The sequence below is a fragment of the Acomys minous genome, assembly GCF_964271855.1.
Source record: "Acomys minous genome assembly, chromosome: 15".
Lineage (NCBI taxonomy): Eukaryota > Metazoa > Chordata > Mammalia > Rodentia > Muridae > Acomys > Acomys minous.
In genome coordinates, this window is record NC_140497.1 from 42974170 (window position 1) to 43002149 (window position 27980).

At 36.9% G+C, this 27980-nt stretch overlaps 1 protein-coding gene across 3 annotated transcripts in view; it reads left to right on the forward strand.

The window, feature by feature from the left end:
• Positions 1-27980, forward strand: part of GLRA3 (glycine receptor alpha 3) — a 157003-nt gene that overhangs the window by 43561 nt on the left and 85462 nt on the right. For all 3 annotated transcript variants that reach the window (XM_084758360.1, XM_084758361.1, XM_084758362.1), the window contains exons 2-3: positions 1824-1951; positions 20080-20147. In XM_084758360.1, coding sequence (XP_084614486.1) covers positions 1824-1951; positions 20080-20147 — 196 coding nt within the window. The remainder of the gene's footprint in view (positions 1-1823; positions 1952-20079; positions 20148-27980) is intronic.

A 27980-nucleotide genomic window follows, 5' to 3' on the forward strand; every position in this document is an offset into this window, starting at 1 on the left:
AACACTGTGTTTCTGTTTTGTGTTCTTTTTTTTTTTTTTTTTTTTTTTTTTTTACTGTTTGCATGTATATTCTTTTTTATTTAATTAATTTATTCAGATTGCAACTCAACTGTTATCCCATCACTTGTATCCTCCTATTCCTCCCTCCCGCTTTCACCCAATTCCCCTCCCCTAGGTCTAAGACCAAGTGGGACCTCCTCCCCCACTATATGGTCATAGGGTATCAAGTCTCATCTTGGTAGACTGCTTATCCTTTCTCTGAGTGCCACCAGGCTTCCCTGCCAAGGGGAGAGGGTCAAATATGGATCACCAGGGTCCATGTCAGAGTCAGTTCCCGCTCTCCACATAATTGTGGAAAATGTCCTTATGCTTAGAATATAAGCAAATATTTCTTGCCACAAGATCAGAACAGTCAAAACTAGAGAGTAAAAGCCTAGAAACACTGAAGAGGTGGCAGCTTTTCTTTTTTTGTTGTTATTATGGACTTGTTTTTCTTTTTTCTTTCTTTCTTTCTTTTTTTTTTTTTTTTTTTTTTTTTTTGGTATTAGGGAAACATTCAACATGGTCTCAGAAACAGAAAATGAAACAAGAGTGTTAACAAGAGATAAAGATCATTTTAAAAAAAAATCTAGAGTGGATAGGGAAGGAAAGGAATAATTTCCATTTGCAGAAAATACGTAACAGGTGGGAACACTGGGCAGGCGACTGCAGGCACTGTTTGTACTCGTGATACAGTGTTCTCATGACCACATTCTCCTCGTCCCTGCTATTGTGTCTTAGGACTAAACAGTGAATCACTACCTACATCACTTGACGATGGCGCTCTAAGGCTCTTTGTTCCTATGCAGTGGGGTTCTGGCAGCAGAAACACAAGGCATTTAGTAGTTTCAGTGTTACATGACCAGGTAATGAAAAAGTGGTTCAGAGTTTGGTGGTATTCTGAATCGCTTGGCAGAGATGACAGAGTGAAAGGAATGAAAAAGGAATGGTAGATCCTGGAAAATAGCTGAAACTTGAATATATGATATCCAAACACCGCATATTCACTAGGCCAACTTTACATTCTCTAAGTTTTGAGGATTAAAGAAACATTTATGCTCAGTTCCAGCACTCAGGATGCTGAAGTGGGAAAATTCTAGGCTCATTGTCACCCAGGGCAGGACAGTGAGTTCTAATATCAAAATAAAGTTAAAAATACAAATACAATTTACTTTTCTCTCCACACAGGTTCTATCCAGTTAATAGCTAGGTTTCCAGACCAACTATATGGTAGGGTTTTCAACATCAACACACATATCCTAGATCTTAACAAAATGAACACAACTGATGGACGGTCCGTAAGTACAAATAAATTAATTGCTGCTAATAAAAGCATCATTCTAACTGCAGAAAGAACATCATTACTTACGTATTCTATGGATACTGTTACAGTTGTGCAAATTACACAATAAAAGCAATGAAAAATCACCCATTACAGCTACACTTTCACATTTGTATGCCTCAAACACTAAAGATACTCTTAGAAAAATGGCAATCTGAAATCCAGTCTGAGTAAACAGATTTTGTAACCTCAACAACTTGGAAGTAGATTTTGTTGGTCTACTACAGCATAATGCCACCTCTAACAAATGAAGAAATGCGTGTGAGAATTTCACGGTAAGCATTGATCATAAATGTAATGTAATGTTTACTGCGCGCTATCAATTTCTCCTTGCACTGTTGTCAAATTATTCTTGCTTCACATCATTACTTTTCTAGGAAGTAGTGTTTGGTTTCTGTTTGTAAAGTCTCTCTCTCTTTTTTTGTGTTTTTTTCATTCACAGTTTGGTTGCCACCAAGGAAACAAACAGTGCAAGACCACGAAGTGCCCCCATGTCACCTTCTGATTTTCTGGACAAACTGATGGGGAGAACATCGGGATATGATGCAAGAATCAGACCCAACTTCAAAGGTACTTGTTCTGTTTACTCCCTCAGGTGAAGTGCGCTTACGGAAGACACACTTTAAAACTGATTCTACCCAGACATTGTGATGCTTATTCCCAACAATCTTTGAAATATTGTATTAAGAGTTACATCTGCAAAGGGAAAGCTAAATTTTATGTTCAGAGCCAGCATATTTTGCTTTCTGCGGACAAACAGTACTATTCTTTCCTTAAGAGTTACTTGTTATTTTTTTTGGTTTTGATCTTCAGAGACAAGAACTTGTTATGTATTCTTGACTGATTGAATATTCTACCCAGGTAGCATAAGCCAGCATCGATTTCAGGCAATTCTCCTGCCTCCGCCTCAATAATGTACCACCATGCCTGGGTTTAAAGAAATGTATTTTTTTTCTTTTTTTTTTTTTACCATTTTTTTTATTAATTTATTCATATTACATCTCGATTGTTAGCCCTTCCCCTGTTTCCTCCCATTCTTCCCTCCCTCCCACTTCCCCCCTTCTCCCCTCCCCTATGTCTGTGATTGAGGGAGACCTCCACCCCCTATATATGCTCTACGATTATCGAGTCTCTTCTTGGTAACTTGCTATCCTTCCTCTGAGTGCCACCAGGCCTCCCCATCCAGGGGACGTGGATCTTATATCAACATTTTATTATAGGAGTGCATGTGTCTGTGTGCTTGCGCACATGCACGCACAAGTGTGTGTGTGTCTGTGTGTGTGCGAGTGTGACTGTGTCTGTATGTATGTATGCATGTCACCTGCCTGCCTGCCTATCTGTGTGCCTCTCTACTAGTTAATACCTGTCTGTTTTCTTATTGTCTAGAACAAAAGTTTAAGATCCACTTAGACAAAACTAAGTTCCCCATTCCCAACTCTGGTTCTGAAACCCAGGACTTTGCTTATGGTAGGCAATTGCTGTTTCACTGTACCACACCTCCAACCTCATTTTTTTGTTGGTTTGTTTTCATTTTTGTTTTGTTAGAGTCCAATGTAGCCAAGACTGTCTAAATAGATATTTTAGTCTTGAACTGGAGTTTCCTGCCTATATGTGTTGAGAGATAGAATTACATACTTGAGCCACAGAATTTGACTCATTCTCATTATTTAAGTTCCCATATTAGGACTGTGTATTGTGGGAAATCCATTGTTCAGTTAGTGGGAAAGGAACTGGATATGTAAAAGTCATTAACAAAGTGTTAAGTACTATTCTACCCACCAAATATTTCCATCAATTTTTACAAAAGAAAGTAAAGATCAATTTAAGAATTCCAATTCCTCTGTTTAATACAGTGGTAAGTAACATGTTTGTATAAATTATCTATCTATAACCATACTATATACTGAATTTAATTTTAGAATGAAAGATTACCAAGCTTCCTGAATGCTCTAATTTTCTTTATTTTGAATATTATCCACACTGGAAAAGAAAACATTTTCATGACATAAAAATTTGATCTACCTTAATTATGTAATCCAATAAAACATTGGAAACTGGGGAAACTTTTCAGCTGGAAAATCAGGGACTACTTTTCCAAAGAACCAGAGTTCAATTTCCAGCAACGGCATGCCCATTCACAACTGTCCATAACTCTAGTGGTAGAGGGCCCAATGCTTTCTGCCCTCTGAGGGCACTACATTCATGTGGTGCACAGACACATGCTCTGGCAAACGTTTATTCACATAAATAAATGTTAAAAACAAAATTCTTTTATTAATTTATTATAATGTATTCACATTACATCCTCATTGTTAGCCCCTCACTCTTATCTTAGCCTTCACACTCTCCCTCCCTCTTCTATTTCCCTCCCCTAGACCTGTGACAGGGGCGGGGGTCCTCCTCCCCCACTGTCTGGCCACAGTCCATCAGGATAGCCTTAATCCCTTTCCTCTGTGTGCCTCAAAGACTGTCCTCACAAGGGACAGTGATAAGCAACATTAAAATTAGCTTTAGATTAGTTAACAGCAAAATGAGTAAAAGAGACAAAGGTAGGAGTAAAATTTGTTGATAATTTCAGAGTTAGATATTTTCAATTAGATTGCTTCAACATAAAATGTGTTCACATTTTAATATAGATTGTATCTTATAAGTTGGTTTTTAGCTTTCAACTATAAAGGCTTTTTAACATAACAGACAGAAATGTGGATATGTAGTTATGAGAATACAGTACACTTTATAGAGATACAATATGTAAATTAGAGCAAAAAATTGTGACTATTAAGATCCATTTTGAGTAGAGAAAACAGTAAGAACTTATGCTGAATTCACAATGAAAACACAGGCAATTATCACACGAAGAAGGCCAAAAAAAATGCTCAGTAATTAGTGACTCTGCTTTATTTTCACTGAGAGTTACAGAAAAAAAAATCTATTCTAATTTTAGAAGTCTGTGGATATTTACAAAAATATAAGTAGCCTAAACAGATATTTTAATAAAAATTCAGATGAATTATTAATCAAAATATAGTATTCCTGCTGCTTTTGCCAGTCCCTTAGACAGTTTAGCTCATTATTGCAGTGATTTACAAAAGAAACCTCAAATTATTTGATAACGTGATAACTACAATTTAAATGGATGAGCATAAATGAAGTGGTAATATTTCTTTTGTAAATAAAAATTATACTCTTATAGGACTAGCCAATAACCCTGCCAATTATAGAAATGACTGGATTTATTTATTTAGTTTGTTTGTTTACTCATTTCAGAGATGAGATTCCATTCTCAGGAGAAGAGGTTATATACTCCAAATTTTAAAATATTAAATGTGTGCAAGATTTTATTGATTAAAAATGTGTGTGTGTGTGTGTGTGTGTGAGAGAGAGAGAGAGAGAGAGAGAGGCTATGCAGTTCAAACTGGGCAAGAACTGACTCATACTATGTAGCCCAGACTGGTCCAAAAGTCCAGGTAGTCCACCTGCCTCAGCCTCCTAAATGCTGGGACCACTAGTATTTACTATTTGTTACTGAAATTAAGGTTTTATTTCTTGTAAAATATTATTTTTAATTCCTTAGCTGTGAGATGAGAGCCATTCCAAAGCCTTTCTAGATTTTTCTGAGATCTTTCTTGCTGATTCAACTCAGTTGTTCTGACCTAAACTCTTTTCCAAGATGACTGATTCAAACTGGCTTCTTTTGGCTTCTGACAGAATTGTTCTGCCTGGTCTCGAACTAATTTTAGCGATGTATTTTAATTGTTTGGCTTCTTCTCATTCTCTGGTTTCTTCCATCTTCACTTGTGTCTATCTTGTTCTAACCTGTCTCTGTGAAACAACCAACCCCCAAAAAACATCAGCCTAAAATTTACCCAGCCTACAAGATGTGCAGTGATAGAAAGAGAGCACAGGTTGAAGAAATGTCCAACAAATGCCTGTCCAAACCTTAGACCCACCACATGGGAAAGAGCCAACCCTTGACACTATTAACAGTACTCTGCCTGCAGACAGGAACGTAGCATAGCTGTCCTCTGAGAGGCTCCATCCAGCAGATGTTGAGACTTACAGCCTAACAATGGGTTGAGAGCAGGGAGTTTTGTGGAAGAGTAGGAGGAAGGATAGAAGAACCTGGAAGGGACAAGTGCTCCACAAGAAGACAAAAAGAGCCAACAAAGGGCCACACATGGACTGGACCTAAGCCCCCTAAGCAGATATAGCCAATGGTTAGCTCAGTATTCATGTGGGTCCTGTAGAAAGGGGAGCAAGGGGAGTGGGGACTGCCTCTTTCATGGACTCTGTTGTCTGCTCTTTGATTACTTCCACCTGGTGGGGCTGCCTCACCAGGCCACAGGGGAAAAGGATGCATTCAGTCCTGATAGGACTTGATTTGCTGGTGAGGGTTGGTGGGATGCTCCCATTTTTTGAGAAGTAGGAGAGGGAAAAAATTAAAAAATAAGAATGTCTCGATTTACAAAAAAAAAAAAAAAAACTCACAAAAACCTCTCTTCTCTCTCTCTTCCTGCACTGCTCTTCAGTAGCCTCTCTTTCCTGTCCAGTTTGAGCAAAAGTTGGGTGTGTCCTATCTCTAACCCATTCTGTCAAAGCTTTCTCTGATTTGACACTTTTTCTGTCCCTTAGTTAGACATCACTTTCAAACATGCCTGCTTCCTTCTATAAAGTAAACTTTCCTCCATTGTTTGGGATTACAGTGTGTACTAAAGGCCTGTCTATATTCCAGCCAGATCATAATGTAATCCAGAGCGTATCTGCACTCCAGTTGGATCGCACAGACTAGAGGGTATTTGGATGTGATGCCTTGACAGAGCAGCCATGTTGCTGGATTAAACTTCCTCTACAATTTCCATTTTTCTACAGACAAGATGCAACAGGAAAAATAAAATAAAATAAATTCCTATTTTAATATTCAGTACGGGAGTTAAATGGACATAGTCTTTAAACTCTGGTTTGTCTGAAACCATTTGTTGTAAAATTAACAGGCATTTGTTAGAACAGTTTATATTAGAAAATACTGGTGATAAAATGAATCCTGATGATTTGCCCATTATTGTTCTTTTCTTTTAATGTAGTTGAGTGATCTTAATTGATGAACTAGAGCCGCTACTTCAACCCTAGAACTCTTTCTTTGTGTTGAACAGTTATCACGGGCTATAAAAAAATCTCAACAGCAGGTTAGTTTGTCATACAGAACAGTTTCATTGTCCTAAAATTTTACCCCCAAATTTAAAAGTTGCAAAGAAATAATGTGATTATTAATATTGATGTTTTTCATATCAAACCACCAAAGTTCTTATGAGAGGTTGAGTGCTGTTTAGTTCAGAACCTGTCTAGTTGATTTGCATGGGCATCAACGCAGTCCCTTTTTCTCTTTCTCTTCCACTCCCTGCCACTGTTTTTGTTTGTTTGTTCGTTTGTTTTGTTCATGTTTTGTTGAAATGTCCTATGGATTTTGGTTGCTCTTTGTTTTTCTGGTTTTGTTTTTCTATTTTCTGTCTCAAAAAGGAAACTGGAAAGGAAAGGCTTTCCAGGCCAGACAGACTTCTGCTTGGTGTAGAGTGTGGAGTTTTGTCAGATATAACACTTTGGATGTGCAATGTTCTCGTAGTCACAGGAGTTCAAGCACTTGGTCTCCAGCTGGTGGGACATGATATAACATTCAGGTGGTAATGTCTCCCTGGAGGAAGGATTTCCGGTACTGAAAAAAACAAAAAAAACAAAAAACTAGCCAGCCTGAGCTCTCTGTTTCTCTGTAGGTTTGTGAGAAAGCCACGCTTTAAGCTTCTCCCACCTACACCAGTCACCTTAACTAGCATTTGCATAACACTTTGCTTTATTTCATGTGTCAGCCATCCTTTGCAGCCTTTTACTCTTTATGCCATTTAAGTTAATTATAAACTTCCTCCCATTTTCTTTGGCACATTAATTAATTCACATTTTCATTTGGCAATATCATCTTATCTAGACAGAATGAAAACTGTTTTCAGGTTTTATTTATTGAAGAATTTTTTTGTATTGCCTGAAACCTGAAACAATTTAATAGAACAATTGAATAGCAAATAAAAGCTTAATCACTTTATAAAACATTCTAGCATCTACTCTTGGAATTTGCTTCTTCCCATTGTTACTAAGCTTGGTTCCTTCCATTGGCCTTTTAAGATCTTTATATCTATAATGGACATCATCAGAGGTCATCACATCAAAAATCACTGATTTCTCAAAACCTCACCAACATTTGTTTTATATTTGTTGTTCTTTTACTCTATTACTCTATCTCGAATGTTCACTTGTTTTAAAGGTATTATTTGTTTCCATAGTATCCTTTTGATTTCTACGTCCAATATATTCTATATTAATACCTTTTTTCAATTAACACTATAATATCTATTCTGCTATATTTACATATATGTAAATACAGATATTTAAGTATTTACATATATGTAAATATATGTACATAATATATGTTATGTGCAAGATACTACTCAATGTATTGTTCCTATACATTTTTAGTATAACATGAATATTTCAAGGATTTTGTTTTCTCATTGTAACTATTCCTATGCACCAAGACACTATTATCCTTGCTACTTTTGGGGAAATAGTATTTTCTATTTACATGTCTGTATAGTATAATGTCATTGTGACAAAGTCTACTGACCAAAAGAGTTTTCTAAAATTATAAATGATTACGTGTTCAAAGTATATTGTACTTTTGTTCTGTTTTTACTTTTTTATTGATTAATTAATTTAATCACTTTACAGACTTATCACACCCCCTTCCTTCTCTCCTCCCAGTCCCATCATCAAATTCTCTCCCCCATTTTACCATCCCTTTTCTTCCAAGAAAGGTGCCAACCCACCCTGGCACATCATGTCTCAGCAGTGCTTCCTCTCTCACTGAAGCGAGACAAGGCAGCCAGCTAGAGGAAAGAGATCCAAAGGCAAGCAACACAGTTGGAGACAGCCCCCTGCTGCAATTGTTCGGGGACTCACATGAAGACCAAGCTGCACATCTGCTCCATATGTACAGGGGGCCAAGATCCCATGCATGTTATTTGGTTGGTGGTTCAGGATCTGTGATTCCCCCATGGACCTAGGTTAGTTTCCTCTGCAAGTCTTCTCATGGTCTCCTTGACTCCTCTGGCTCCCTCAATCCTTCCTCCCACTCCTCTACAAGACTCCCAGAGCTCTGCCTATTGTTTAGCTTTGAATCTCTGCATCCATTGCCAGGCATCCTCTGGATGAAGCCTCTCAGAAGACAGTTATGCTAGGCTTCTGTCAGCAAGCATAGCAGAGTATCATTAATAGTGTCAATGATTGGCTCCCGTTCCATGGTACGGGTCTCGAGTTGGGCCAATGATTGGTTAGCCATTTCCTCAATTTCTGCTCCCTCTTTATCCCTATACTTCTTGTAGGCAGAACAAAGTTGTTGTAGGTGAGTTGGTTTCCTTATCCCTCTGCTGGAAGTTCTGCCTGGCTATATGGGGTGCCCAGCTTAGGCCTGTACCCCTTCCTGCTAAGAGTCTCAGTTAAGGGCACCCTTTTAGACTCCCAGGAGCCTCCCTTTTCCCAGAGATGCTCCTCCACTGATTCTCATTCTCTTTCTAAGCACTCTCTCCCCCACCTCTGTCTCCCCTCCATCCCTGCCACCTTTAACCTCCCTATCCCCTCTCCTAGCCAGTTGCTTCTCTCCATCTACTTCAGATGTCTATTTTAGTTCCTATTCTGAGTGAGACTCAAGCATCCTCCCTTGGACCCTCCTTTTTACTTAGCTTCTTAGAATCTATGGATGGTAGCATGGTTATCCTGTAACATATGGCTAATATCCATTTATAAGTGAGTATATACCCTGCATGCATTTCTGAGCCTGGGTTATTTCACTCAGAATGATGTTTTCTAGGTCCACCCATTTTTCTTCAAATTTCATGATGTCTTTGTTTTTAATAGCTGAGTAGTGTTCCATTGTGTTAATGTACCTTAGTTTCTTTATCCATTCTTCCGTTGAGAGTCGCCTTAGTTGCTTTCTTTTAAAAAATAAATTGCAATTGAAGTAGAGTTACTTCTCTTTCCTATTCCTTTTCATTTCATTACCCCCTCCCAGCTACCTTTGCTCTAACCACTCCTATGCCCTCCAGTCTCAAGTTGATAGCCTCTTTTGCTTTCATTAATTTGTGGAATATACATATGCATAAATCCACAAATGTATAAATATAGTCTGTTGAATTGCTGATTGTGTGTAGAGGGTTCAGGGTCTACCACTCTGCATTGGACAACTAAGAGATGTGTTCATCTCAGCAAATGCTGATTCCTTCCCAGCAGTCATTGGTTGCCTGTAGTTCTCTTCCTAAGAGGGGTCACAAGAATTCCCCTGGCATGTTATCATATTCATTGATAATTCTGCTGACCCAATCTTATTGATTAAGCTATTTTTAGAAAGACTCTTTTTATATGCTCATAGGGTATCAAGTCTCTTCTTGGTAGCCTGCTATCCTTCCTCTGAGTGCCACCAGGTCTCCCCATCAAGGGGATGTGGTCAAATATGAGGCACCAGAGTACGTGTGAAAGTCATACCCCACTCTCTACTCAACTGTGGAGAATGTCCTGTCCATTGGCTAGATCTGGGTAGGGGTTTGACGTTTATGGTCTGTATTGACCTTGGCTGGTGCCATAGTTTGAGCAGGACCCCTGGGCCCAAATCTGCCTATCATAATGTTCTTCTTGTACGTTTCCAGGACCCTCTAGATCCTTCTACTTTGCCATTCTCCCATGCTTATAAAGGGGGAGGAAGTCCCCCTCAGGCACAGTCATAGGGGAGGGGAGTAAGGGGAAAATGGGAGGGAGGGAGGAATGGGAGGATACAGGGATGGGATAACCATAGAGATATAATATGAATAAATTAATAAAAAAAAATTTTAAAAATAACAAAAAATGATCTAACCAAGGAATAGCAAGTGCATCTAATGTCATCATCATTTCCTGTTCAAATATGAAGCTGTAAGCAGCTGTACTATTTTGGAAAACCATAAAATAAAATACTGAAAATAAAAAAGCATGTAAAATGAAGAAGAAACATTAAAATAAAGAGTAGAAGCAGTAAAAAAAAAAAAAGAAAGAAAGAAAGAAAAGAAAGACTCTTTTACAGATCATTTCTTAGTCCTCTGGGTCTTATAATCTTTTCATCTCTTCTTCATTATATTCCCCTGAGCCCTAAATGGAGGAGTTGTGATATAGATATATTGATTATGGCTTGGCTTATCTCAGTCTGCTGATTTACTTCTAAGTTAATATTTATGTAGTAATCATATCACTTTAATTTTTTAAAAAAATATCAAACTAGCAAAATAATGAGTACAAAACTTCACTTTTTTCTTTAAACTATTTCAATGTTAGGTTGAAATCTAAAATTATAACCTAATACCCTAATAGAAGCAAGAACATTGTGTTTGACGACCACTAAAAGTAGCAACATAACATGGAGATATCACTTGTATCTAACTTCCAAATACAAGTCATACTTCATGAGCTATTTAAATAAATAATGATGATTTCCTAACAACATTATGGAGATTACAATCACTTTTCCCTCCATCTGAAATATCTTTTGATTTTTTAAAAAATAGATAATAGATATTTTTCATGTAATATAGTCTCATTAGTTTTTTCTCTCCCATCTACTCCCAGATCATCCCATTTTACCACCCAAATCCATACCCTTTCTTTCTTTCTTTCTTTCTTTCTTTCTTTCTTTCTTTCTTTCTTTCTTTCTCATTAAAGAAGAAATAGTCACCTAAAAATATCTTGTCATTAAAATGTTTTTTAAGTTACGCAGAAGAATGTAAGACACCTTGCATTTGTCAAGTATTATAGGTAGCATGTTATCAAATTTTGTAGAAGAATTTTAATCTAGCAACATGGTTGCTCTGGGAAGGGATCACATCCATAGATCTAGGTCTGTGTGATGCGGCTGGAATATAGACACACTCTTGGTGTCTTTATACACCTCTATACACCCTTATTACACTTGTATAGTCTTTATGCACAGTTATACACATTTAGTCCCTCTGGCTGGAATAAGACACTCTTTTAGTATACACCAGTAATCACAAACTATGACATCTAATTGAAAGATTTGGCATAATGAATCAGAAGTGGATATGCCCAAATCTCACAAGAACAGGACAGGAAAGAGAGGCTACTTAAGAGCAGCAGGAGGAGGAGGAGAAGGAAGAGGAGGAGAAGGAGGAGGAGAGAGAAAGAGAGAGAAAGAGAGAGAGAGAGAGAGAGAGAGAGAGAGAGAGAGAGAGAGAGAGAGAGTAGAACAGAGTTCAGTACAGATTGGGGCAGTTCAGTTGAGTGCAATAGAGTTCATGCAGTTCAGTTCATGGAATTCAGAGACATTTTTTCCAAGCAAAGAAATTTCAGTGAGAAGCAGAGAGAAGCTAGTTTGAATCAGTTAGCTTGGAGACGAGTTTTGAGCTGAGTTTAGCCAGCCAGCCAGTGTTCAGACAGAACTAGGAAGGGTGACCAGTAAGTCTCAGAGGCTAAAACTATTCTAGACCTGAGTTAGCAGACAGAGGCTAGAAGCTGAAGACTTCAAGATTGGGCCTTGCAGAAGATTAGGTTGTATGTAGGCTAGAAACTAGGCTAAGGCCTAGAAATCAGTCAAAATGTGAAGGTCCAAGCCAAGCCATATATTTGTAAAGCTTGAATACTACTCTCATCTCATTCCCTCATCTGAGGAAATAAAAATATTACAAAATGTAAATCATATTAATATTTATTATTACTAGTAATTTTACTTGGAGTACTTATGTCATTATCCACTAAAATATATCTACAGATAGGACATACAACTAAGCACACATATATAAGCATTGCATACACATGTTTGCATATATGTATGTATTTATTCCCTTTTCTGAGATCTTTGAAGACCAAGAAGTCACACTGATATTTACAATACTATGAAGTTTATTCAAGTTTCTACATTTCTATGTTTTAAAGTTCTCATATGACAGCAGGAATCTGACTCCAGTTATACTCATATTTATTTGATCAAGATGCAGTGACTCTTTGATGCTACAGCCTTTCCTTTGGTTCCCCACCTTGTTACACTCTGAAATCCTCCTTCGTTTTATCATCCTGAGGAAAGCGTCATTCAGATTCCTCCTCTGCATGTTAGGGACCCAGAAGGACACACTCCCGGTCCTTCTTAGGGACTTCCCTGATTTGCTCATTTTCTCGTTGTGATAACATAGTCCTTAATCTGTTGTGAAATCATAGTCCTTAATCTGTTGTGATAACATAGTCCTCAATCTCTAACATGCTACGTCTTACAGAGTTCTTTACAGAACTGCCTCTCACTGCAGTGGGTATCCAAAACTATCAGGTACTCTTGGCACAGAAACCTATCTTACAATACCCTGCTGGAACAATTTAGGAGTGCATTTCTGTGAAGCAAGAGAATAAATGGAATTCTACTTTTATTCCATAAATCAAAAATTATAAACCTTTATTTATAGTGATTAAGAATATTTTTCTTTTTAAAAAAGCAAGACAGTTTCCCCCTCCAAGATGTATATGTGCTTTGAACTACACTAAAAACAAATCTCTAGGTAGGGTTATTTTTAATCTTCAATTATACTCTGTCTTTAAAACAGGTAGAACTTTTTTTTAATGGAATTCTGTTAAAAATACCTTAGAGTCATTCTTATGAAAATTTGAGTTGTTTAATTGTTTGTTCTACACTGGCCTAATGAACACTTTCTCTTGTGTGATTAAAAATAACATCATCAACAAGTCTCTGCATTGCACTTTGATGTTCTGCTTTCATTTCATCTCTAAACTTAAAAGCCATGTTCTATGTCTTTAAGGGACATTTAAAAGAAAAATCGCTGCTGAAAACATCTGCAACCACTGTCATTTGCTTTTCAGGCCAAGGATGTCGACTGTAATGAACAATTTAGAAACACAGTTTGCCATATGGATGCTGTAGCAGTTATTTGCTCTGTTGCTAAACATAGTGGTGTATTGGATGGATATAACAGCTTTTGCATTGGCACTGAGAAGTAACAGATTGGCCAAGGACTTCTAAGCAGGTGCTGTCTGTGAGAGCGGGTAGATTTACAATACTCTCAGGGCTTTATACTCTATAAAGAATTTCAATAGATATAACAATACTTAAGATAAAAAGAATGCTCCAAAATTGCTAACTTATCTGACCTGGACCAGTCTAATGGGTAGAACACAGTTTCTTTAAAGCATAATAGTTTTGTATGCATTACATTCTTTTAGTCTGTCTACATGTTCACAGTCCTCAGTCAGATACATTCCATGTTAAACTCATACTATTGTAAAAAAAAAAAAACCTCCTATATCCAATCCTCCAAAGTTTTTATTGGTCAGTACAATTAGTGATTTCACAACAGTGAAGGTTATCTCCTTGTTCTAGTTATTTCTGGTTGTTGTTGTAATGAAACACCAAGAAGTAAAACAGCTAGGGAAGAAAGGAGTTCATCGGCATGCTAGCCACAGCCCAAAATAAAGTGAAGCCACAGCAGGAACATGGAGATAGGAGCGGAAGCAGAGACTGCAAGAATGATGCTTACTGGCTTGCTCAGGTTGTGTATCTATAGATGCTAGGACAATCATCTTGGGTGGCATTATCTAGAGTTGGTCCTCCCATGTCAGTTACTATTCAAGAAAATGCCCCACAGGCTTACCACAGGCCAGCTGGATGGTGGCAACACCTCAACTGAAGTTCCCTCTTCCAAGGTGTCTCAAGCTTGTGTCATGACGGCAAAATATGATCAGCACACTCTTACAGTCACATGATCAGGAACCTGTAAAGGCACCAAAGTGATCAAGAAGTACACAGCATACACTTTGATATCACATGAGACTCCATAATCTAAAACATTGACCTTTATAACCAAATTGATATTTAATAATTTGAAATCTTTATATGTAAATCTTATTTACATATGAGCATGTCTATTCAATGAGTATGTGCTGAACTTTTGATAAAATACAATTACTCATGTGTCCTTTCTTCTGTGGGATGATTGCACAAACAGGTAAGTAGTTGACTGAACATCAAATAGCACTTATGTGCACTTAGCAGACAAAAAAAACCCATATACATATATACATATACAATACATATACATATATATGACATGACAGAGTATAAAATTTTGATCTGTGACCATTGTGAATTATTTTATTTTCACATTAAATTTGAAAATTAAAACGTATCAACTGTTTACTTTTAGAAACAGCTTTCTGCATATTGATGGAGACATATTAGAGGGCAGGGCATGCCATCAGTAGAGCTATAAGTGGTTAACTTTACTTTTATCTTCTGTAGAAGATGTAGAAGCTTCTATAGAAATATGTTGGTTTTCTTGTGACATTCCTTGACCTTTATATTCAAATCTCTGTCCAACATAGGATGGCACTACCATATTTTATGGAACAAAACAACAATTTCCCTGGTTTCTCCTCCTAATATGGTATTTAAGGAAGCCCCTTTTGAGCCTTAGTGGGATGAGGAAGACACAACATGAAGCATTTATTCTGAAGAAAATTCATTAGAGCAAAATTACTCACTAACTTATTTAGTCCTCCATTTACCTACCACTATTCATACTTTTGTGGATAAAAATCACATTTAAAAGATGGTGCTAATAATAGAGACTACCTCACCTTTTACTCAATGCCTACTGCAAATTAAAGTTTTACAACAAAGGCCCTTCTTGATAAACTTTCCTTCCCTAAAGGAAGATCAGGAAGTATAACATAATGAATCTGAAACTCAGGAATGATCCTGAGACCTCCATTCTTGTAGTCAGCAGGAAAATAGCAGTGTTTTACTGTAGAGTGGAATCATGGGATAATAACCTAAAAATGTGAAGCACTCTGTTCAGCGTTTTAATGATACCATTCACCCTGTGTGTGTTTTCAGAGTTCACTTAAGACTTATATGGAGTGAAAGGGGAAAAAAAGAATGTACCCCTAACACATTATTGTGACTTCACACTGTCCTTTTGATGCAATGGAAAGAAACAATGGAGCAAATCCTGTTTTCTCTTACCATCAAATTCTTTGGGTATTCACCCACCTCAAGTTATCTGAGTAACAGAGTTTCTGTTCATTTATGTTTCTCTTTTCAATCATATTTTTGAGATTATAACATAATTATAATGCCTCCCCCTTCTTTTTCTTTCCACTAAAACCTTCCAAATACTCCTCCCTGATCTTCTTCAACTTTGTGTTCTCTCTATTTACTAATTGTTATTGTATTCATATGTGTATACGAGTATACATATATATTCCCAAATGTAATTGGTTCAATCATATAATATTACCTTTAGGTATGTTTTCAGGGCTGACCATTTAGTACTGGAATACCATTTGTTTTGCTCTTCCCTGAAGATGCCTACCTCCTTGCTCCCAGCCTTACACAGTTGCTTATAGTCCCTAATGTAGGGCTGAGGTCTTGTGGGATTTTCCCTGTCTGCTTTGGTGATTCTATTGGTGTGATTCTATTTAGCTCTCATGTGGGCCATCATCCTGGTGGAACATTATGTATGAAACTTCTGATATTATTAGGAGACAGAATCTCATAACAAACTCCCTAATCCCTTGGCTCTTTCCGTCTTTTTACCTCTTCTTCTGCACGATCCCTAAGCCTTATGTATGAAAGTGTTTTGTCAGTATATCAATGGGACTGAGCTCTGAAGCTCAGCATTTTAATTGGTTTGAGTTTTATAAGTAAGATATCAAATGATGTAAGCATATGTTTTTATACTCACACAGAAGATAAGGATTGAGTCTTTTCTTTATATACCCACCTGTACCCCACGCACAAAACCATTTTTTAAAATCCTATTACACATGCAGAGTTAGAATTTCATATTTGTCATACTCACTTTCTAACATTTTGTAGCAATATAAATATTCAAGTATAACTTTAGTTCATCTACAAGTTCTGAATATGATATTACCATCGCTAACTGACACAATTTTAGAAAGAAAAATAAGCATTTAGAGAGATCACAAATCATCACTTTGTAATTTTCTATGAAAATGCTAGAAAATGGAGGAATTACATCAAAATTTAACAGCAAAATATTATTACTTGCTAAATATTTGTAGTAAACCTTAACTGCATGTAAAGTATGAGAGTAGTAGAAAAATGTATCTGTAGGTAAAAAAGCATTAAAGCTTTATAGCCTTATGTGCCATTTAAAAAATAACAAAAGACATTTTCTTATTTTAATTAATTAATAATGCATTTTCATCCTGGTCATGGCCCCATCCCTCCTCATCTTCCAGCCCCACCCTCCCTATCTCTCCTTTATTCCTCAAAAAAGGGGTGTCCTACTTCCAGTCCACCCCAGCTCACCAAGTTGCATCAGGACTGTGCGCACTCTCTTCCCTTGTGTCCTGGCAAGGCAGTTTCAATTACAGTGAAGAACAGAGTGTTAAGTGTCTTTTATGTCACTTTGTATCTTATTGCCTTGAGACAAGGTCTTTCCTTGAACTCAAAGTGTGCTGTTTAGGTTCCTGAAACCAAGTTTTCTCCACCCATAAGTCCTAAGGTTACAGGCTCACACATGCATGGCTCCACCCAGAAGACCTGAGGTTATGGGCACACACATGCATGTTTTCACTCATAAGGGCTGGAGTTACAGGCTCACACATGCCTGTCTCCACCCATAAGTGTTGGGGTTACAGGCACACACATGCATGTTTCCACCCATAAGTGCTGTAGTTACAGGCTCACACATGCATGTCTAGATTTTTTTTAATTAATTTATTCATATTACATCTGGATTGTTAGCCCTTCCCCTGTTTCCTCCCATTCCTCCCTCCCTCCCACTTCCCCCCTTCTCCCCTCCCCTATGTCTGTGATTGAGGGAGACTTCTTCCCCCTATGTATGCTCTAAGATTATTGAGTCTCTTCTTGGTAACTTGCTATCCTTCTTCTGAGTGCCACCAGGCCTCCCCATCCAGGGGACAAAGCGACAGCCTACTGACTGGGAAAAGATCTTCACCAACCCTTCATCTGACAAAGGTTTAATATCCAAAATATATAAAGAACTCAAGAAATTAAACACCACAAAACCAAACAACCCAATTGCAAAATGGGGCTTAGAACTAAACAGAGAATTCTCAACAGAGGAATATCAAATGGCTGAGAAACACTTAAAGAAATGCTCATCCTCGTTAGTCATCAGAGAAATGCAAATCAAAACGACACTGAGATTCCATCTTACACCCATCAGAATGGCTAAGATCAAAAACTCAAATGACACCACATGTTGGCGAGGATGTGGAGAGAGAGGAACACTCCTTCACTGCTGGTGGGAATGCAAACTAGTACAACCACTTTGGAAAGCTATCTGGCGTTTTCTCAGAAAAATGGGAATAGGGCTTCCTCAAGACCCAGCTATCCCACTCCTTGGAATATACCCAGAAAATGCTCGAACACACAACAGGGACATATGCTCAACCATGTTCATAGCTGCTTTATACACAATAGCCAGAACATGGAAACAGCATGTCTAGATTTTTATGTGGGTAATTGGGATTGGAACTCAGGCCCTCATCACTCTCCAGTACATGCTTTTAGCCACAGAGACATCCCCTAAGCTCCCAAATACATGTTAAAGTATTAATGATATTTTTTTCTAAAAGTGTAGAGATAAAGATAAGCTAAGCACAATTCTCCTACACTAAACCTTAAAGATAAATTTATTCTTAGATATTAGCTAAAGAAACAAAAGATATTACTCATATATTTAAGCTTGTATATATTTTCTTATATGATTAGTTTAGATAAAATTTAAGGCAGAGAAATTTAATGTATATGACAAAACTTTTCAGTTAAACAACTGTCAGCCTAATTGCAGCACTTCAGGCCAGGTTAAGGTCATACAGTACAAAAACATGATTCCTAAAATTGGGCCTGACCATGCTACTTACAGTACCTAAAGAGTTCCCTATGGCATTTTATATATTTCCTACCTTAACGTATAAATGCTAGAATGTTGCCCACTCCTGCATTATTTTGGAGTAAATAATATCCTGTACCTGGCAACAGGAAGTACCGAAGAGGTAACTGATCCCAACTCTCTCAGCTGTTACATTATTTTCTCTGTGAATCTTTCATTTACTGTGTACATGTCTTAGATACGTAGTAAAGTTGAATAAACAGAGCTAACTAAAAATTCCTTGAATTTATGATGACTTCAGAATCAGACATTTAGAAGGGAGTTGGAGAACGGCTGAGTGGGGAGTCTCCTCTTTCAATTAGACATTGGCGGAATTGTCAAGATTAGTATTCAGAATCCAAAAAATAAACCATAAGCTTGTAACGGTCTGGGAAGTGTTCATTCAAAATATGCTGGTGGAATTCTTTAACATCGAAAGGCATCTAAATTTTGTTTCCTGCCCAGGATTATAGTAGTCTGGAATGCAGCATCATTCCAGCAGCTTCCAAGAAAACAGACAAGCTGGAGCTCTTTAGGCAGTACATCCAGAGAGGAATGTCTCTGTGTGGCCTGTCTGGAAACTCCACAACAAAAGTTATTTGATATCTGACTTCTCTTAGATCACATTTGGGGACCGTCCCGGTTCCCTGGACATCTGTTGAAAACAGTCAGAAACTGGTTTTACCACCTATAATTCTAAACTTCAAGTTAGAGTCTGTACAATATAGTAAACAGATAGAGATCTGAGAGACTTAGAAAGCTTTGAAAAGCTCTCGTGTGTGTTCTGACAATAGTGGGAGTTATGTAGGGGTGGAGAGCTATGTGCATACCCAACAGAGACTGAAAAGGAGTCCATTCTGGTACTAATAGGAAGAGAAAGGTAAGGTAAAGAGTCATATCCTTGTGAGCATAGAAGCCCTGCCTCCAAAAAGAACAAAGCCCTGGGCTGAGTAGATAATTACAGGCTCGAGGAACTCAAGAAACCACTGTCCAACCATTCTGATCTCAGAGCTTGTAGAACAGATTTCCGGGACTGGAAATCACTGTAGCTTACTGTTCAACAAAGAATAAAACCTAAAAAACAGTTTTTAAAAAGTGTGAATTGGAGGCCGATGTGTGTACGGGGCTGGAGGTGTGACACCATACAGCATCTGGCTACATACTACCCACCATAGCTTATTTAATACTTGTAATTTTTAACAAAATTTTAGGAGACATACAGACACAGAAAAATATCATCCAGGGAAAATGAACAGCAGAATATCTCTGAAGTGACTCATAGACTATATTTATTAGACAGTCACAAAACAGCTACAAATTGCATATTCAAGGGAATTGAATCTCCTTTCCTTCTCTTGCCTATTCAGAGCCCAAGATCAAACAGAATTGGCTTCATTTTGTCTATATGGTGTATGAAAACAGACCTTCTCATATATCCAATGACATATATTCTCTGTATTCATTAGATTAGCTCTTTGTAAACCAGACAGTGGTCACTGTTCAAAGTACATCACCAACCTTGAGATTTTTTGCATCTAGACTGCCAGAATACCTGCCTTCAGTGTTGCTCATCCATGAACATACAAATAATGCCTCTATTCTTTTTGTAAATAATAAAAATCATGGAATTGCTTGGAAATATGTTAGGTGATCACCTACCAGCCTTAATAATATTCCTCTCTTTTTCAGGCCCTCCAGTTAACGTCACGTGCAACATATTCATAAACAGCTTTGGCTCCATCGCAGAGACAACTATGGTAAGCCTGTCCATTCTGCCACAAGTCTCACACTGGATGAATTTCTAATTACGTTAGTGAGACTTTACGTCTTAATTTGGTATAAGGAGATTTTAATAAATGAAATTAGTGAAATGACTAAATTGCTATCAACTCTAGATAATAATGTCTATTTAGAAACGACTTTCTAATTAGAGAATTAAAAAAGCCTTAAAAACAGGATGGGATTTTCCTACTTCAAGACTATGCTGTTAAATTCCTAGTTAAAATAAAACTCTATAGTGTAAATGTAAACTGTGGTATGTTTACACTATGGAATACTACTCAACTATTAAAAACAAGGAAATCCCAAAATTTGTGAACAAATGGATGGGACTAGAAATGATCATATTGAATGAGTTAATCCAGAAGCAGAAAGACTCACATGGTATATACTCACTTATAATTGGACACTAGCCTAAAAAGCATGTCCCACAAAAGTCTTCACTAACCAGGAGATTGGCGTAGATGTGAAGACATCCTACTTAGTTAGACTCTAGGTAAGAGAAATATAGGAGACGGAGAAATAGAAAGACACAGAAGGTCCTAGAAACCTAGAAGAAGAACATTGTGATGGGTGGATTGGGTCCCAAGGGGTTCTGCACTATTGCACTAACCAAGGACAATACAAGTAGTAAACATCAAACCCCTACTCTGATCTGCCCAATGGGCAGGACATTCTCCACAGTTATGTGGAGAGCAGGGACTAACTTTGACATGAACTCTGGTGTCCCATATTTGACAACCTCCCCTTGGTGGGGAGGCCTGGTGGCACTCAAAGAAAGAATAAGCAGGCTACCAAGATGAGACTTGACAGCCTATGATCATATAGTGGGGGAGGACGTCCCCCTCGGTATTAGACCTAGGGGAGGGGAATAGGGTGAAAGCAGGAGGGAGGGAGGAATGGGGGGATACAGTGATGGGATAATAATTTAGTTGTAATCTGAATAAATTAATAAAATTAAAATTAAAACTCCACTAGATTATTTATTCCCAGTGTTCATTAATAGCATACTAACAAATACCTTGATATTTAATTATTCTGCATACTTGCAGTCTATGTATACCATCCTTTTATGTTTCCTACTCAATTCCTTTTTTCAAGTGAATAAGGCACTTTCCCAAACATAATGAAGCTTTATAATAAGCACTGGCCCTAGAGGTACCTGGTCTAGTCTCAGCTACTCAGAGTGTGAGGCAGGAAGATCACAGTTTCAAATGTGTGGGATCCCGAGTAAGCTGCAGGCTAGACTGAGAAATTTAATGAGACATTATCAAAATGAAAAATCAGAGAAGAAACAAAGAGCTGGGGCAGTACAGCTTTATATCAATGCTTACCCTGGTATTGAAGACGTAGGCTTGGAACGAAATCAAAACCAAACCCAAACTAAAATAATCTATATAATAATTGTATATTTTCATTTAACACTGCTGGCTAACTAAGGAAAATCACATAAAAATAAAGCTGATCATTATAAACCAACTTTGTTTTGAATTTTTTAATATTAATTAAATTGTAGGCTGCATAATCTTATTTGACTGATAACATTAACTAAGAAAGTTAGCTGATATAAAAAGGCAATAAAAAAAAAGTCACTGAACCACTGAACAAATGTAAAAATATCTAGCAGTAAATATTTTGAAAAAAGTGTGATGGTTCCTAAATTATCTAACTATACTATATTTCTAAACTTAGCAAGAATACATTTGCATTAATATCATCAGTAGATTTAACTAAATTATGTGAAATACTTGAAAATTTAATATTTGCAAATCTATCATAAGAAATTTACAATAATTTACATATTTCAGACTCTCATAATAATGAAATTTCTTGTGAAACATAAACTGGCAAACAGTGAGTAACTAATAATGTGTAAATTATTTTCTCTGTTGGTTGTTTATACACAAAGGAAAGGAATTTATCTCAACAGGAAGTCTTTTGGGCACCATTTCCTTCAAATTGTTACACTATTTATCATTAAACAACATCTACATGGCTTCCTCAAATACCATATAGTTACAAGAAAAAAATTGGTGAAAAATAATGGGGTTCAAACTTTAACGCATGAAAAGTATTTGTTGAATCAATTAAGACAGCATATAAAGACATATGAATGTGTATTAATTTAAACCCAGAAAATTATATGATTTTTATGTAAGCACAGTGTGATTTTGTCGAGTCTACGTTTAAAGTAACTGTAATTTTTTTAGACTAATCATGTTCTAGACTCTCATTGAATATTTAGTTCTGATTCATATCCTGTATATGTGTATGCTTTGTATAAATCATCAAAAGAAAACTTCAACTGGCTTTTTTTCTGTTTAATTCCTAAGTTACATTTATATTCCCTAGAAACTATCTTATTTTAATTTCTTCTATACATTGACTGAAATTCTAAAATCCAGAATTTTCTTTCTCCCGGTAAAGACTGTGTCCAGAAAATACCTCCCATATCATGTTGTATAGTCTTTTCAGTCTTAGCAAAGTAAGGGGATGATACTTGAATAAAATAAGTGAACTCTGAGTGTCAGGTTCCTAGAGATTTTTGTTCCTTATAATATGATTCTTCCATCCACCACTAACCTGCCCTTCATAGCTACAATATGACTTTACTGAATAATTTGTTGATATTCTGCATAAGGTTTGGAAAATATTGTAAACATACAGACATGGCAAACATGGCTCCGTTTTAGGTACTTCTTACCTCAGAGCAACCTTTTCCATTACTACATATTCCTTAGTAAACATTATGTCCTTCACTTTGACAGTCATGAGCAAGCATAAGTAAAGATTAATAAAGAGCCCAAGAGATTAATTGCTCATTAAATAATTCACATTGGTGTCTTTTTCTTTTATTCTTCCATATTACTAAATATATGATGCCATTAGCCCATTCTAATGCTAAGATTATGTGTTTTAAACATTTCATAACATCAGCAACTACAGCTAAAATATGGTGTTCATCTCTCAAAGTAGTATAGAAAAGTGGAATTTGTTAGTATATTTACTCAGAAACAGAATGAATTATTTTGCTTCCAGATAGCTAATTTGGTATATCTTATTCATAATGTCCACCCTCATTACTCAGTAACTAAATTGCATTTGTTTTAATGTATTTGCTTGAACAAATTTTATGCTAATAATATATTAACATGTTTTAAAATTAATTTTATGCTAATAACATTAGCATAATATTTTTCCAAGATATATATTATTTTATTAATTTGTTCTTGTTACATCTCAATGCTTATCCCATCCCTTGTCTCCTCCCATTCTTCCTTCCCTCCCATTTTCCCCTTATTCCCCTCCCCTATGATTGTTCCTGAGGGGGATTTCCTCCCCCCTGTATATGCTCATAGGGTACCAAGTCTCTTCTTGATAACCTGCTGTCCTTCCTCTGAGTGCCACCAGGTCTCCCCCTCCAGGGAAAATGGTCAAATATGAGGCACCAGAGTACGTGAGAAAGTCATATCCAACTCTCCACTCTACTGTGGAGAATGTTCTGACCATTGGCTAGATCTAGGTAGGGGTTTAAAGTTTACAGCCTGTATTGTCCTTGGCTGGTGCCTTAGTTTGAGCGGGACCCCTGGGTTCAAATCTGCCTATCATAATCAAGGAATTCCCGAAATTTGTGGATAAATGGATTGAGCTAGAAATTATCATAATGAGTGAGTTAACCCAGAAGCAGAAAGACTCAAATGGTATATACTCACTTATATCTGCATATTAGCCCAAGGGGCATGTCACATGAAAGCCTTCAATTACCAGGAAACTGGGACAGTGGGGAGGACATCCTATTGGGACTCTAGATGAGACAAGCATGGGAGAATGGCAAAGTAGAAGGATCCAGAGGGTCCTAGAAACCTACAAGTAGCATAATATTTTTGTTAAAATTTTCTTAATGTTTTCATTATATTACATTTCTTTATTTAATTTCATTTATTTTTATTCTCTCTGTGTGTGTTTTTTTTTTTTGCCTTGGTCATGATTATTTTATTATAGCAACAAAAAGATGACATATAAAGTATATCCTGAACATACAGAACTGACGTACTTACAATCCCATGATCCACTTTTGAGAGTCTTGTCTTTTTTTTTTCCTCCTTTATTAGTTTATTCTTGTGTGTATTTATTTGTCCACACGTGTGCACACACATACACATGCCACATAGCGTATGTATAGACAAGGAGACAACTTGTAAGTGTTGATTATTTTCTTCCTACTGTGTAATTTGTTAGGATTGAATTTTGGTTTTCAGAGTTAGTGATGAGTGCCTTCACCAATGAAGCCATCTTATTAGTAAGGGGCTTAATTCATCTATTTTTAAAATAACCCTGAAATTATGTCCTTTTCTGGAAAATGGACACACCTTGAGATTATAGTATCAAGTGTAATAAACCATACTTAGAGAGACAAATGATGCATATTTTCTAGTATTTGAAGATTATTTTATATAAATATCCTATATTACACATGCCTATAGCCACACATATGAGAAATTATCCAAGAGAATTAAATGGATCAACAGAAGAGTGAGGACAGAGAAAATAGGAGGGGATAAGTATGGTTAAAATCTATGATATACTCATATGAAGAAGTCTAAAAACCATGACTATGTAGAGTGCATCTGTGAAATTAATATTATATAAATGTATCTGTAACTTCCCCTTAAAGGAGTATTGATTGTATCTTTTGCATAAGAGATTATTATCAGACTGAGAATTTCTTTTATTGTTTGTTAAGTTTCTTCTAAAAATTATTGTGTGTGTGTGTGTGTGTGTGTGTGTGTGTGTGTGTGTGTGTTTGTGAATGAGTGTATGTGAGTGTGCGTGCCATGTCACTTATGTGGAGGGCAGAGAACAGCTCAGTAGAGTAGATTTTTCTCTTTCACCCTGTGCAACTGGAGATCAATGTCACTCACTCATGTTAGACGACAATCACCCTTTCCTGCTATGCCTGGAATTTTTGTTGTTTGAACTTATGATTAATATTTATCTTTTTAAACATTTATTTTTATTGTATGGATGTTTTGCCTGCATGTATGTCTGTTCACCTGATGTGTACCAGGTCCCTGTGGAGGTCAAAAATGGCATATGATACCTTGGAACAGGAGTCATAGGTGACTGTGAGCCACTGAACGATTTCGGAGAATCAAGCCCAGGCCCTCTGCAAGCACAGCCAGTGTCCTTAACTACTGAGCTATCTTTCTAGGCCCCAATATTTATCTCTGAAGAGTAACCTAGCCAAATTTGTGTCTTTATTGTATTCTTCTTACTTAAAATTTTCAGTGGTTTTATCTCTTCATATTTCTGAGTTTTCATCCCCTTAATTTCTGCATATGATAATTAGCATTGGCAAATAAATTGCTGAAAAATCGTAATTGTTCTTTTATATAATCTACCTTTCTTGTTAAAGGATTTTATATTCCTTCCCTGAACTTTATTATGGGCACTCGCTCATAGCCACTGAGGGCACTTTATTTGCCTTATTGAGGGAGCATGCCCCTGTTGCTGAGACACAAAATATACTTCAGTGAAATCGTATTGTTCTGCTCAATTTAGGTTTCTGTCTTTTATTTTTCTTTATAATATTCTGTATAAATGTTTACTTAAAATTTTGTAACCACAGGATCTATAAAGCAACAGTTCTTTCTGAGACATACTTTGCCATATCATTATAAACTGACATGTGCTTATTAAGAAATATCTCCTAAATGCATACCATTGCATATTCACAGGTAATTTTCGTATTCTCTGACAAACCATGTTTCCATACAAAGATAGCTTGCTATGATATCATTGACATGGGTGAATAGAAGATAATTTAACTCCTGTCATTTCATATATTTCTACAGTTCTGGGTCCCAATCCTAGTATTAATCAAAGCTTTGGTCCCTGAAATATGAGTTACACATTTCATTGTTCAATAAGATGAATGTGGGCTATTAATGTATAAATGCATTTGTCCTTTTTCATCTGTCTTCTCATATAATTCAATATTTCCTCAAGAATAATTTGGTTTTTTGATTTGCATTTCCCTGATGATTAAGGAGGTTGAGCATTTCTTTAAGTGTTTCTCAGCCATTTGATATTCCTCTGTTGAGAATTCTCTGTTTAGTTCCATGCCCCATTTCTCAATTGGGTTATTTGGTTTGGTGGTGTTTAATTTCTTGAGTTCTTTATATATTTTGGATATTAGACCTTTGTCAGATGTAGGGTTGGTGAAGATCTTTTCCCAGTCTGTAGGCTGTCGCTTTGTTCTCTTGACAGTGTCTCCTGCCTTACAGAAGCTTCTCAGCCTCATGAGGGCCCATTTATTAATTGTTGACATTAATGCCTGGGCTGTTGGTGTTCTGTTCAGAAAGTTGTCTCCTGTGCCAATATATTCCAGGCTCTTTCCCATTTTTTCTTCTAAGTGACTTAGTGTCTCTGGTTTTATGTTGAGGTCTTTAATCCACTTGGATTTGAGTTTTGTGCAAGGTGACAAATATGGGTCCAGTTGCATTTTTTTACACATAGACATCCAGTTAGACCAGCACCATTTGTTGAAGATGCTATCCCTTTTCCATCGAATGGATTTGGCTTCTTTGTCGAAAATCAAATGACCATATGTGTGTGGATTCATATCTGGGTCTTCGATTCGATTCCACTGATCAACCAGCCTGTTGCTGTGCCAGTACCATGCTGTTTTAATTACTATTGCTTTATAGTACAGTTTGAGATCAGGTATGGAGACTCCTCCAGAGCACCTTGTATTGTACAAGATTGTTTTAGCTATTCTGGGTTTTTTGTTTTTCCATATGAAGTTCAGAATTGAACTTTCAATGTCTTTAAAAATTGTGTAGGTATTTTGATAGGGATTGCATTGAATCTGTAGATTGCTTTTGGTAGGATGGCCATTTTTATTATGTTAATTCTCCCGATCCATGAGCAAGGAAGATCCTTCCATCTTCTCATGTCATCTTCAATCTCTTTCTTTAGAGTTTTGAAATTTTTTTTCAAACAAGTCCTTCACTTGCTTAGTTAGAGTAACTCCTAAGTACTTTATATTGCTTGTGGCTAATGTGAACGGTGTAGTTTTCTTACACCCATCAAAATGGCTAAGATCAAAAATTCAAGTGACACCACATGCTGGCGAGGATGTGGGGAGAGAGGAACACTCCTTCATTGCTGGTGGGAATGCAAACTAGTACAACCACTTTGGAAATCTATCTGGTGCTATCTCAGAAAAATGCGAATAGGCCTTCCTCAAGACCCAGCTATTCCACTCCTTGGAATATACCCAGAAGATGCTCCAGCACACAGCAAGAAAATTTGCTCAACCATGTTCATAGCAGCCTTATTCATAATAGCCAGAACATGGAAACAGCCTAAGTGTCCCTCAATAGAAGAATGGATAAAGAAACTGTGGTACATATACACTATGGAATACTATTCAGCTATTAAAAACAAGGAATACCCGAAATTTGTGGATAAATGGATTGAGCTAGAAATGATCATAATGAGTGAGTTAACCCAGAAGCAGAAAGATTCAAATGGTATATACTCACTTATATCTGCATATTAGCCCAAGGGGCATGTCCCACGAAAGCCTTCACTTACCAGGAAACTGAGACAGAGGGGAGGACATTCTAGTGGGACTCTAGATGAGAGAATCATGGGAGAATGGCAAAGTAGAAGGATCCAGAAGGTCCTAGAAGCCTACAAGTAGAACATTATGATAGGCAGATTTGGGCCCAGGGGTCCCACTCAAACTAAGGCAATAGCCAAGGACAATACAGGCGGTAAACCTTAAGCCCCTACCCAGATCT